The 14589-nt window shown below is 44.4% G+C and overlaps 1 protein-coding gene across 1 annotated transcript in view; it reads right to left on the bottom strand.

Moving 5' to 3' along the window:
- Positions 1-458: 458 nt before the first annotated feature.
- LOC116627809 overlaps positions 459-14589 on the bottom strand; it is a 497289-nt gene continuing 483158 nt past the window's right edge. The window contains exon 3 of the mRNA XM_032397740.1: positions 459-954. Coding sequence (XP_032253631.1) covers positions 880-954 — 75 coding nt within the window. The 3' untranslated portion in view covers positions 459-879. The remainder of the gene's footprint in view (positions 955-14589) is intronic.

The raw sequence follows: 14589 nt of genomic DNA, 5'->3' as shown, positions 1-14589 counted from the left end.
CTACCCCATCCTTCTGCTACCACTCCATTCCCCTTCCCTTAGACCTGCTTCCCAAATACCTGCCTCACTAGGCATCCAAAGTCACATTTACACCATTAATGCATCACAGTTCCTGAAAAACTTGCAAACCAAGCTATCATATCCACGGATATAGACATTCAACTGGAGTTTCCACCCTTTGACAATGGTGTCCCCTTGTATTTTGTAGATCCCTGCCAGAATCTGCCTCCACACCCACGTGCTAGATCCAAAGGAGGTGTAATTATCCTCACTGGGCACATGAGGAGAGTGAGTCTCAGCAGTTACAGTGATGCACAATGCCACACAGAACCCAGTCTCTTGAGGCCAGGGTCCAGGCCCATAGTAACTTGGGATTGGGAGCACAACTGCCCCATGGCACTGGATGTATTTTGGAGATATTCATTAAAGAACATTACATACAATTCCCAAGGATGGTCACCTTGCTAATGACCTCTGACCAGTGTCTTTCTTATCCTTTACCAGCCTCAGCCACAGTTCCCTTCATGCCCCAGAGGACAAGGAGGGCAAGGAAGAGGAGGGAGGAGATGGAAAAAGGGCATAGAGATGGATGGAGGTCTCACTGCCAAAGCAAGGGCTTATCTTAGTGAAGTTGGAATCATAATGTGTATATACAGACAGACTCTCAAGTCACCAAGACAGAAGCAAACAGGACATCTGGCTTTGAAACCACCAACCATCTTTACCAGACTACCCAGTATACACCTACCTGGTCAGCCCCAAACAGCACCAGAGAAACCAGCCAACTGACAATGCCCTATCCAAACCACCAGGAGACTGCACAGAGCAGATCACAGCTGGGATACCCATTTCACTGCATCACCTTAGAAGGAAACCATGTCAAAATGTCCACCAAAAAGACAGAAAAACCACATTTCCTACCTCAGCTTTGCTGGCAGCCAGGCTTGTCAAAACCTGAAAGTTAAAGAAAAAAAAAGACATTAGTATTGATTCAACAAGAAGGAAATTGGATTAATTGTCTTTTTAAAGGAACTGGCATCAATAATTTGTTATGACCCAAGGGGACGATGAGTGCAACACGCACACACACAGATGTGTACACACACACACACACACACACACACAGAGGTACTTTTTCTTCTACCAAGTACAGCAACAAGATTTGTTTTTTCCAGTCCTGTGTATAAGGTGAAGAAGATAATTAATATTTTCAACACATTATAACCATCTTGCCAGGAAAAAAAAAGGGGGAGGGCTGTGTGCAATGCCCGTGCATTGATAATGATTAAATGAACACTGAAAAAGCAAAGGCATTGAAGACATTTTTGAGGGTTTTTTCTTCCCTTAAAGTTTCAAGTCAGTGTTAGGGGAAGGTAAAACTGCAAACTATAGCAACCGTAGCTTTCTGTTTTCAAAATGCCTCAAAATATTGTGAAATAAAACATTGTGCCAGGCATTGTGCCAACTTTACACTTACTGTCTCATTTACTCCCCAGAACAACTTTTATTATTCCCATTTCATAGAGGAGAACATGGGGTTTAGAAAAGTTAATTCTTCCAAGCCCAGAACATTATTAAGGAGGGAAATTAAATTAAAACCCAAGATAACATCATATAGACTTTACGGCTCCTACCCACAGCCCATTTTCTCTCTCTGGGCTCAAACCTAGTTTGCAGCGACATGGCTAAACACACCAAGAAGGAATCGTCGGTAAATACAGGACCCATTATGGAGCCTCCCTCGGGAAAATGTTGAAGAAGATTGAAATAAGCCAGCATGCCAAGTTATACTTGTTCTTTCTGTGGCAAAACGAAGACAAAAAGACGAGCTGTGGGGATCTGGCACTGTGGTTCCTACATGAAAACTGTAGCTGGTGGTACCGGGACCTACGACACCACTTCTGCCGTCACAATAAAGTCCACCATCAGAGGACTGAAGCAGTTGAAAGACCAGCAGAAGCTCCACCATTTGAAATATTGCTAGCCTATAATAAATGGGTTAATTTATGCAAGCAAAAAAAAAAAAAGGATTTGATTTAGACACCACTCACCATTGTTCATATAGGCTCAGAATATGCATAGGGGCAGATAAGATTTTTTTTCTGATAACTTTTTGTCTTGCAACTTTCTGTCTTATATCCAAGGTTGACTTGGTCAAACTAAGTCATATTTTCCTACCAGACTGCTATGGTCTGAACTGTATCACCTTAAAATTCATGAAGCTCTAACCCCCATGTGATGATATTTGGGGATGGGGCCTTTGGGAGGTAATTCAGTTTAGATGAGGTAATGAAGGTGGGCTACACATGATGGGGTTAGTGCCTTTATCAGAAGAGATATCACACAGCTAGTTTCCCTTTGCTTCCTCTCTCCACCTGTATGCACCAAGGAAAGGCTAAATGAGGACAGAACACAAAGGAGGCCATCTATAACCCAAGGAGACAAGCTTCACCAGACACCAACTCTGCTGGCACCTTGACCTTGGACTTCTGGTCTCCAGAACTGTGACAAAGTTCTGTTTTTTAATCTACCCAGGGTATGGTATTTTGTTACAGCAGCCCACACTGACTATGATACGGATCAATACCAGCTCACAGTTGTGACGCCAACAAAGTGCTTAGGAAGACATGTCTTCCTGAATTAGCTGACCAGGCCCTGTAGCTCACACTGGCCCAGCTCCCAGAAGCACCTCTCCCACACTCACCTCAAGGTATCAGACCAGCCCTCACCTAAGCAATAGCCCCAGAAGTAGCTCAGACAGAGCTTGCTGCCCACTGGCAGCTTCACGCATCATTAGCCTCCTAAACAGGAGGCCAACCTTCAAACTGACCTCAGCCAAGATAGTCCATTAGCCATGGCCTGAGGCTTGCCAAACCATGAAACCAGGGGCCAGGCCTGGAGAAAGGCTCCAAGGTATGATGAATATCATACCTCCCTGATCTTGCTCTCTGCTCTGGAGCCCTATTAGAGCCGGGGCTGGGAGAACATCTGATTCCCAAGCAATTCGCCACAGATGCCCTGGTTACACAATCTCACATGTGTGTGTGTGTGCAAGTACACACACATCTCCCTGTTGAAAACCAATGGGAAAATTGAAGGGTAGCATGCTATTCAGCAGCTACAGGTCTTAAGCAGTATGCCCATCCTAGCTTCACAGAGCACAAGGGCAACACGGTTCTCAGCTGACTTGGATTTTCTCCACTTCATAATTTTAGTGTGCGTCTCTTAACCCTGTGTCTTTCTCCTAACTTCTAACTTTTGTGTCTCCTCACTAACTTTGTGTAAATCCAATTCTTACTTCGACCTTAGATAAATCTACACACAGGGAGAGGCATGGATACAGCCATTCAGTGCAGCATTGTTTGTGATAACAATACATTTCTAAAAAATTTTAAACATCCTCAAATAAAAGAACGGCTGAAATACTGAGTTTGAACACACAAACGCCCACAGGGGCCAGGGAAGTAATGAAAATGTATAAAGTGGGGCGCCTGGGTGGCTCAGTTGGTTAAGCGACTGCCTTCAGCTCAGGTCATGATCCTGGAGTCCCGGGATCGAGTCCCGCATCGGGCTCCCTGCTCAGCGAGGAGTCTGCTTCTCCCCCTGACCCTCCCCCCTCTCATGCTCTATCTCATTCTCTCTCTCAAATAAATAAATAAAATCTTAAAAAAAAAAAAAAGAAGAAAATGTATAAAGTGGGCAGCCTGTAAGATAATAGGGAATGGAGGGGCCTGTGTGGAAATTAGAGATTGCCTACTCTACCTAAAGCTATTGCATTTAATTTAGAACAGCAAGATATGGTTCTGGCCAAACAAAATACATATGTAGTCTGGATGTGGCTGTTGGACTCCAAATTTATGATCTTCTAAGCCAAACCAATTATGATACATCCATTTTATGAAATACTATGCACACTTAGAATATTATATTTTTCATAGTGTTCTGACATGAAAAGACTGGTACAGCACATATGATAAATGAATAGGACACATAAAATTGTACCAATCTCTAAAAAAAAAACAAAAACCCTAAGGTCTATATGCATTATACATTCCTCCTTCCCTCCCTGCACACACATAGATATATGTCTGAAAAATGTCCAGGAGGATACTCATCAAGCTAACAAAAGGTCTACCTCTAAGGAGGAAACTGGAACTTGAGTGAGAATTGATGGGTTGAAGAAAGTTCAAACTTTCTCTGAATTGTTTGAAATTTTTTCATTGAGAATGTATCCACGTATTATTTGTCAAGCTAACCATAAATTTAAAATAGGATAAAAATAAAGTTTTATAGTGCTTCAATATTAATAAGAGACTTCAGAGAAGTGCTGGGTTTCTTTTTCTCATTGAAGAGTGAACTAAGCACAGCTCTCACCCATTCATATGACAGAGTAGAAGCTGGGTCATATGCTCATGATAGGGAGTGGTGGGGCTTGTGGCCAAATGGAGATAAATCATACTTGGATTTATAATTCCACATACTAGATAAATATAGGAAAAGCAAATGGTGAAAGTTACTAGAACCCTTTATATACTGCATTGGGGGTTGATTTTATAGTTCTAATTCTGTTAGATTCAGTTCTAATACACATAGCTCAGGGCTTATTCAGGAATGTGGCACCCACAGACCTCAGGGGCCCATCTATGATCTGCTGAGGTATGTCGGGCACCTAGAACAGATTGCAGAGGCCAGCTGCATGAATGAGGTTTCTGTAGGGGCTGCAGGTGCCAGGCTAAGGCATTGGGCTTTTATCTTGTCAGCAGCAGCCATCACAGGGTTTCCAGCAGGGGCTGATAATGATTAGAGCCATCTTTGAGGTAAGCCATTCTGTGCACCAGCATAGGGCACAGAAGGGATGCCGGAAACTCCCCGCAGGACACTCCTTAAAGCTTTGTTCCAGCCATTTCCCATCCCTTTAATCATTTCCTTCCTCTTCTTCCATTTCTCTACATGTGTTTGAAATTGCAAAGGCCGACATTAAGGGTTTCCTCCTCGCTTGTGCTAGAAACTTGATGTGCATGATTACCTTGAGATCCTCACCACGACTCTAGGAGCTGGCTCTCCTGCCACATTTGCAGCTAGGAAAGCTGAGGTTGGAATGCTAAGTTCCTTTCCACACCATAAAGTGTCAGAGGCAGGGTTTGAACACAGATCAGACATCAAAACTGCCTTCAAAACCCATGAAGGGATTATGCCTACACAATGGAGATATGGATTCCCTCCTGGGATTTCCCACAGATTAACAGATACCAGGACTGAGTTAACTGATAGAAGGAAGATCACTCCTCAGGCACACCCACTTAGTCTCCTAAGCACCTGAATCTGAGATGCCCAAATACCATCTGGGGCTCTGTTGCTCCAAACTATTCAATCTTCAGTGCTGAACATTTTGGGGTACCACTCTATTAATTTTGCAGGGGTAGTAGTAGACAGGCCTTTTTTGGTAGTATGGGATAGAAACAATTCAAAATAGTCTAAAGACACAAAAGAATTTATTAGCTCATTTGACTGGTAGAGCTCACTTTAAATGGATCTAGATAAGGATTAAAGAGGCTAAATTACTTCTCTGTTAGAGCAGTGAACTGAACCCAGGTCTCTATGATTCTAGATACCTTCATGGGGCACAAGTGGATTTTGGGAAGCCTGTGGGTGCAGCCCTCCTGTATTTGCCAGGGACATTGAAGCTGCAGCAACCAAATGTGTAATGGCTTGACACAACGTAACAGTCCTAGGTGGAAGAACACATTAGAGGCCAGCTCTCCTACACACCATCATTCAGAGACCCAGGCTGAAAGAGGCTCTGCCATCTTTAATATGTGGCTTCCAAGGTCACCATGATCATCTTCATACCGGCCAGCCAGAAGGAGGAGAACACATGGAGGAACACTATGGTCGTCTTTATGAACCAGACCCAGAAAAATGTCATGCATTTCAGCTCATGTTCTACTGGCTAGAGCTCAGTCATGTGGCCACATATAATGGCAAGGGTGTCTGTACATGTATGTGGTCAAGCTATATGTCAGAGGAGAAGATGGTTTTATAGAGCAGAGCTAGCAAGGCCTGGCCACACCTCTTCACTACAGCACTGCCTTGCCCAAGACCCCTCTGCATGATTCCCTGATAGAAAATACACTTCCATCCAACCTCTTCCAATTTCTCCTAGTGATTAATTCGGTCTGTAGAGCTCACAGTTTCTTGGTGCTGAGGTCCCCTCACTTTGCAGCTGGTGTTCTTGGGTGCACAAGCTACATGGCTCAAACCCAGGTCTTCTGTGGCATCCTCTTGACACAGAGGAGACTCACTGGTCAGTTTACAAAAGCAAAGCTGAGACTGAAGCTGTTCCCTTCCTCCATACCACTCTCTGTTTTCTCCTCTGCTCGAATAAGCAGAAAGGGACCATCAGCAAAGAAGCTGCATGAGTAGACTGAGTCCTCTTATTGCTGGCTCCCCAATATCTACAAGAGATCCCCTCAGAGTTCAGCTTTTCTTCAGGTTGACACTGAAAAATTCTCCTTTCTCTCCCTGAATCCTCTGATCTTCTGCTTCTATATCTATAACAGAGCTGGCTTGTCCCTCTGACAGAGCCCTGAGGAGGTATCTGGGCCCTTGTGTTTGGCCCTCTTTCAAGTGTAAGAGATGCTCAGCACTCCTTTGTATTCAGTTATGATCCTAATGATCTATTCTGGGATAACAGGAAACATTTTATTAGTCACCTTGACCAAAGGGGCCAGCAACAGGTTGTGAATTCTTCACCATATTGAGTCAACTCTTAACTTGAACTGACTGAGTCTCTGGGTTGTTTTCTCTGGTTACATAGAATAACTTCCAAGTGCTATTGTCAAAGAATAATAAAGCAGAGACATGCTTGGGTTGTGGAATAAGACAAATGGGGTTCCTGCCACTCAGCAGCTGAGTGGCTTTGAGATCACTTTCCTCATCTGAGAGAGTTTACTTCTCTGTAAACTGGGAATAGGGAAATTCTCTACCCACCCCCAACGTGGTGTTGGTTCCATGTTATCTCTTAAACAGTAAACACTGGCATCTGTCCCTGCAATGTTCTATCTACAAAAGTTGAATCCCCTGGAGACTAGGGACTCTAAGCATGGTTGTGGAGTCAAGTTCTGGGTTCAAAACCTGTTTTTACCACTTTCTAGTATGTCATCTTGGGCACATGTACTGACTGAAATTGGCCACACGTTCTATGGTACTTCTTCCACTGAGAGGTGGGGTCTATGTTCCCAATCCATGACTCTGGGTGGTCTCTAAAACTACCTTGACCAATAGCTTACAGCAGAAGGGATGTTGTTTCAGTTCTGGGCCAGCCTTAAAAGACTGGCAGCTGCTACTGTTGTCTGTGGGGACCCTCTCTGAGTGCCCTCAGCTGCCACGTCAGAGGTCCAACTACCCTGAGACCACCGGGAAGAGGCCACATTGAGACACTTTGATAGAGAGTCCCAGCTGAGCCCAAACTTCCAGCCTCCCTGGCCAATGTGCCATCCACATAAGAAAAGCCATCTTGGACCCTCCAGGCTGTCCGTCTGGCAGCTGAATGACACCAAGAAACCTCAGTCAGTCCATATCTGGCACACCCCGCCCAGATTCCTGACTCACAAAATCTTGAGCTATAATAAATGGCTGCTATTTTGAGCCACTAGGTTTTGGGGTACTTTGATACACAGCAATAGATAATCACAACAAAAGGTACTTATCCTTCCCAAACCTGTAACTGTACACTTATGAATGGGGAAAATACGTTTTTACAAGATCATTTTAATAATTAAGCAAAAAAAAAAATATTCAAAAGTGCTTGACACGGTCCCTGGCACACAGTAAACGGTGAATTTATCTGTCCTTTCACAGAACCACGTGCTGTTCTTTGTGCATCTCTACATGCGACACTCCAGATTTACTGTCAAGTGATGATGTTCATGGGAGCTCAATTTGATTTCCAGCTGGTAAAATGTATATGGGTTGCTCTGGAATCAGAAATCCCTGGGCTTTGTAAATACTTGCTCTACCACTTATAAGCAGTGTGCATGGCCAAGGGAAAGCTACTTCACTTCTCTGTGCCTCAGTTTCCTCATTTGGAAAATGGACACAAAAATCTATCTCACTGCCTCTTTGGTGTGGATTCATGGGAATGTCTGGTATGGAGTTGGAGATGGAGATCAGATGGCTGTCATTTCAGTGAGTTTGGTGTAGTAACTGTAACAGCAGCAGTCCTAACACCTGGTATTTTAAGCTCCACTGCACTTAATGGAACAGCCGGTGAACAGACCACCCAAAGGGGTATTTTTTTTTTTAAAGCTGGCAGCTTCCTCTCTCCCCGCCATCCCTCTCCTCCATTCTAGCCCAGGACTTGGTTTCAGCCACTGAGCCACCAGAACTCAGCCCAGATTTTTAAATGTGAGTGTAAAAAAGGAAAGAACCCATTCACAGATGATATTCACCAACCCCCCCAACCAAATTCCGTAGGCTCCAGACATGTCCAATGAATAAACGTCTCTTAAAATTCTTCTAGAAAATGCACAAGGTTTCTCTTAATAACTCTCCCTGTCAGAAATGAAATATTTACATGCACTCGCTTCAAAATTCTGGCAGCTTGTAACCTAAGAATAGTTTTACTTATGGTGTTGAACAACTGCCTTAGGTCTATCTTGTGGATGATTCTGAGAAGAGCAAGAGGATGCAGGGCAGGGAGAAGAAAGGAAAAGCCGCCTGTGGTGGGGGGGGGTGAGCAGGAAGGGGCTGACAAATCCCTGCCCTTGGTTTGCCCTTGAAGTTGGTGTATCAGGAAGGTTAAAGTAGTTATAGCGCGGGAATGATGGGTGTCTGAGCTGTGACGAGCCCATCAGTCACTCTGACACATGCCGGAAAACACCAAGAGATTACAAACATTATCTGAAGCTTAATTATGAGGCAGACAGGAGGCTGGGCTGGTGTGGGTAGGGGGATGGTAGGGCTTCCTGAGCCCATTCTTACCAGATCCTATGTGAGGGGGAAGTTGCTGCCACTTGTGTGTCCTTCCAGAGAGCCCTGTTGCTTTTTAACGTCAGGTTGCTAAGTTATAAAAAGCTGAGATAGGTCTGTTTTCAAATTTAGATCAGAAATCTGGAAATGTAGATAAAGATCTTTAAAAACCTCCTTTTTCTTTGACTCAGTAGCTCTGCTCCTGGGAATCTCTCCTAAGGACACACTGGAGATACAGCAAATGTTTGTGGCACAAAAGGATGCTTTGTAACATTTTTGTAATGGAAACTACCTAGTTGCCCAACAACAGGGGACCGACTCAGCTCACTGAGTCATTCCTTTTTCATGGAGAACTATATTTCTATTAAAGTAATGGTTAAGCAAAGTTTGAAATAACATGGGAAAATGCTTATATATTAAGGGGAAAAAAACAGAATATAAACAACATACAGTACATGATTTCAATTATGTTAAAACATGAATAGGAGAAATGTGGGAAGGAAATACCAAAAACAATTAGTGGTGTTTTTCTTCAGGAGGTAAAATTGGATATTTCATTTTCATCTTTCTCTTTTCTATGTTTTCCAAGTTTTCTCCAGTTAAAAAAAAAAATGGACAGAAAGCTTTTAGACACCAACTAGTTCCTGCCAATCCTTTCAAATATTCTACCCATCTTCCTAATGATATCTTCCCCACAGATTGGTGATCTAGAGCAAAGCTGGGCTGAGTGACTCCAAATGACACAAAGCAAAGAGACAAGGGATCTAACATTAGTTTTGCACACTTCATGTATCAGGCATTGTTTATACTCCATCATTCAATCCTCGATTCTGCCAGGTAGGGGTTATTATCACCCTTTTATCAATACTGTGGGAACTAAGAGCCCAGATAAGTCAGGAATCTTTTCCAGACAACGTAGCAATTAAGAGTCAGGGTAGGAATGTGAGCTCAGGTTGGCCTGCCTCCAAATCTGTTCCCTTTCCTTCTTAACCATCAGCCACAGATGGAGAGAAGCACAGGTGGTGCCCTAGCTGTAATAGCCCTTTCTTCCAAAGCCCTTATGGTAAAATTCAAATTGCTATGGAAACATCTCTGGACTCCTCACCCCCCCACCCCCAGTATCTCCTTTCTTCATGGTCATGGTGCCTGGAATCCCATAATTGGAAATGCTTTCCTTCAGGTTAAAAAGCCCTAACTCTTGCCTCTATGCGTCCTTGGTGAAAATGCACATAAGGCTGGGAGAGGTGATCAGGCATAATGCCTGGATAAGAACAGAGGAATAAGCAGAAGCTGAGGAAAACACACATTGACCTTGAATGTTTTGATGTTGGGGAGGGGAATGCAGGGCACAAGTCATACCCCAAGGCACATTCTGGGCACATAAACACTTACCATTTTTGGTTGCCCAGCATCTCAATTTCTGGGGTGCCTAGGTGGCTCAGTCAGTTAAGCATCTGCCTTTGGCTCAGGTCATGATCCCAGGGTCCTGGGATGGAACCCCATGTTGGGCTCCCTGCTCAGTGGAGAGCCTGCTTCTCCCTCTCCCTGCCCCCCCGCTTGTGCTCTCTCTCTATCTCTTCCTCTCTCTCTCAAACAAATAAAATCTTTAAAAAAAAAAAATCTCAATTTCCATTCCAAAAAACCACCTCCCCCACATTTTTGTGTGGTCTCAGTAAGGAGGTGACTTGAAGTGGCCCTTTTCCCACTTCAGACATTGAAAGGGCAGATTCCATGATTCTTAATATTGGCTGCACTTTGTTTTTGTTTTAAGATTTTATTTATTTATTTGACAGAGAGAGACACAGTGAGAGAGGGAACACAAGCAGGGGGAGTGGGAGAGGGAGAAGCAGGCTTCCTGCGGAGCAGGGAGCCCGATGCAGGGCTCGATCCCAGGACCCTGGGACCATGACCTGAGCGGAAGGCAGCCGCTTAACGACTGAGCCACCCAGGCGCCCCTTGGCTGCACTTTGGAGTCAGAGCTGGACAAAAGGCTGCTGTCCAGGATCTGGCGCCAGGCATTCTGATTTCATTGATGTGGGGAGGGGACCAGGCAGTGGTATTCATTAAAGCTCTCCAGATGACTCTGATGAGCAGATAAGGTTGAGGACCACAAGGCTGGATGTGTCTTTTCAATCCCCCCAGGACAATGGGGATGTACATATGTCCAAGCACTGTCCCCCTCTCTCTTGAGATCTTTTGAATCAGTGACATGAGGGAGAAACAAATGGCTGGGGTATATTTATCCCATGAATGGTAGGGTTCTGCCCAGACCAGTTCTGCTATGAGAATATTCCTGCTTCCCAGAACTCCAGAGCTAGTTTGGTTGTTGCTTCTTTCCAACCTTTTCATCTCCCTTCCTATAGATTCTGAGAGCCCCATTCCAACAAATTCCTTCTTGTTGGACTGCAGAACATAGTCATGAAAACTACAATGCAACACAAAAGGGTCACATAGAGGTAGGTAGGAGAGTGACCAGGACCGCTAGACCTTCCTGCTAATAAATGATAGAAATGACTATATATTCACCAAGATTCATGCTTCTCCTTCCATAATGTGGAGTTGCCACTAGGAAATGGCTGCCCAGTCAGGGTCTACATTTCCCAGGCTCCCTTGCATCTAGATGGTGCTATGTGACTAGTTCTCACCAATGGAATGAGACAAATAGAGAGCAAGTCACTTCCAGACCAAGGAGCTTACGAGGCAGGTGCATCTCTCTCCAGGCATTTCTGAAAACATTTATGAATATTTCCCCAGGCATTTCTAAATATTTCTGGGGCCCTCTGAGGACTAAGAGGAGGGGAACGCTATAAGATGGAAAAAGCCTGGATCCCCGAATCACCTTGTGGAGGGCTGTTGGAGAACCAGGGACAGCTGCACTATACTGCTAAGGAAGCAAAAAATAAACTGTACTGTGTTAAAGGACTGAAATTTGGTTGTTTTTTTTTAACAGGGGCTGGTAGTATCCTAATACAGCTTCAAAGCCATAATTTGAAACCCAGCATCCTTAGCCAGAATGCCATCCTGCTCTCTACTGCCCACCCCCATGACTTTGCATCTCTGTTCTCTATTAAGCGGGACCAAGCCCAGACTGCTGGGCTCCCTTTTCTGAGGGCTCCTTCGAACAGTCCCCTCTACCCCCCAAGGAGGGGTCCTTGTTGCTACAGATGAGGCACATCATCATCAGTGGAAATCACCAAGGCAGGCTGTGTGTTGTCAGGCACAGGTGTGCAATAAATGATTACATTACATGGTCAGGCGAAGGGGTCTGACTCAGTCTGAAATGCGATCCTTCCTGCCAAACCCAGGGAACCAAGGGTCAGGGCAGGCCACACCCCAGACTAGAGGTCCAGCACATTTACCAGATTTTACTCTCACCCCCAATCTTTTGGGAAACTTAACTGTGCAATCTTGACTTTTCATAATTCCTCCTGGCCATTCCCAAGCAATTTCCATGCCTAGGTGGAAGATTATAGACTTGCCCAACTCCAGGACACAAAACACAAGCTGAGGCTGAAATGGTGAATCTGAGCCTCCATCTTTCACTTCAGTGTGCCTACTCCCTCCCTGCACTGCCCCCATTCAGCTTACACCTCACTGGCCGTCCTCTCTCTCCACATAAGAGGTCTCTTTTTCTGGGACAGGTCTCATCTGTTAACATACAATTATCTTACAGTGAGGTAAGTACTATAACCAACGTATCCATAGTGAAATGTCTCATGGATCCAGAGAGAATAAGGTCAGAACATAAGGAAGAGAGAAAAGGGTCTTAAAAAGAAGTGGCATAGAGCTAGGTCTTAAAGGATGGGTAGAAGTGGGGACGCCTGGGTAGCTCAGTCAGTTAAGCATCTGCCTTCAGCTCAGGTCATGATCTCAGGGTCCTGGGATTGAGCCCTGCATTGGGCTCCCACGGTTATCCCGTGGATTAAAGAAAAAACTCGGTATTCTTAAACATTATCTCAATCCTCAGCACAGCTCTACAGTGTGGATTCTTACTGCCCCAATTTTTAAAATGCTTGGTCAAAGAGGTGAAGTAATTAGCCCCAAATGGGATATATGGCTAATAAGTCACGGAAAGGCAATTTGAATTCAGGTGGGTCTGATTATGGGACCCCTGCTCTCCAAACATAATGTTCGAAACATTCAGAACCTATTTACACCTGGGTTGTTACATCCTGCTTCATTCACTCACCAATCTGCCCAGCAATGAACAATTCCTTTAGAGCACTGTACACAGAACCCAAGCTTATGGTTTCTCTGTCACCTTTGAGTGCACATGTTCAATGACTTTTTTTAAAAGGACACAGTACTTACGGAGCCAAAATGAAAAGGACAGCATGAAGGAATACTCAGAACCTCTGATCTCACAGAGATGACATAATTTATGTTTCACCACTACCGTCTCTGCTCTGCCCACTGCAATCTCAAAACTGAGGAAGAATTTGGTAATTGCTTCAGCGGGGCTGGGCCTGCGGGTGACTGCTTACTTTTCTTATTACCTTGTCCTGCATAGTGATCCTTGAGTATTTCATCTTCTTTGGCAGGGATGGCAGGTTTTAGGACATCTCTGGTAGAGTGGACAATGCCTCAGATACCATACAGAGGAAAATTAAGGAGGTGGGGGCTCTTGGTGAAAGGCAAGATGAGGGTGACACTATCATACTGGGCAGGCACCTCCACTGCTGGCTTTGAAGGTTAAGGCAAAGTGCCCACTGTACACCTGGGAAGAGCAGCTCATTTCCAGTTGGGCAATGATCTATAGCACTGATCTGAATGGACACCAATATTCCTCTTTCCTGGTGTGGAACACAATTCAGAATCATATGATAACTATCAGGGGTGTTATTGTCACAACAGAATCCAGCAGGAGTCCTGGATTATTGGGATGATTTTTGAGGTTAAGCCCACAAGCAAAGTGTGCAAAAGGGAGGAATGAAGGAGGCCTGGGAATGGGGGAAATAGGGAAGCCAAGATTGGCAGATACAGGAGGGCACCAGGTAGCCATGGCTTGGTTTGGCTCAGGGAATGCATGAGCCTCCAACAGTGCATCACAACACACCCAATATCATTCTCCAACCAGGCTGCACACCTGTAGTCCCAGCCGCTGAAAAGTCGTCTTTTGTCACTTTCTCTCCCAGGCTGAGCTGGCTATTTCCGTGTCTGGTGAGTCAAATCTTGGGAGTCGGTGGGTGAAGAAAACGAAAGAGATGAGGCATTGGAGTTCACCTGCTTAAGTTCAATATCAGCCCTGCCCTTACTAGCTGTGTAAGCTGAGGTAGGTCATTAATCTCTCTCTGCCTCAAATTCCTCATCTGTTAAATGGGACTATATAGGGCTCTTTAAGGAGTAAGCAGAGTAACAAACATGAAGCACTTAGAACAGTTCTTAGTACAGAGTGAAGATGAAATAAGTGTTGCCTACTGTCATTATATATTATTACTGCTTCTGCTGCTATTTTGTTAAAAACCCTAGCACAGTGTTAGTGCTAACACAGGATATTAGCAATTGGTATTTTTGTTCTTCCTTTTTCTAAATAATTCCAAAGAATGAAATTACTGGTTCAAAGGGTGTGAGTGAGTGTGTGTATGTCTACCCATGTTCTTTTTTTTTTTTTAATTTTTT

Source organism: Phoca vitulina, unplaced genomic scaffold, assembly GCF_004348235.1.
Source record: "Phoca vitulina isolate PV1807 unplaced genomic scaffold, GSC_HSeal_1.0 scaffold102, whole genome shotgun sequence".
NCBI classification, from domain to species: domain Eukaryota; kingdom Metazoa; phylum Chordata; class Mammalia; order Carnivora; family Phocidae; genus Phoca; species Phoca vitulina.
Note: the sequence above shows the minus strand (reverse complement) of the source record. Positions and strands in the feature narration are given on the sequence as shown.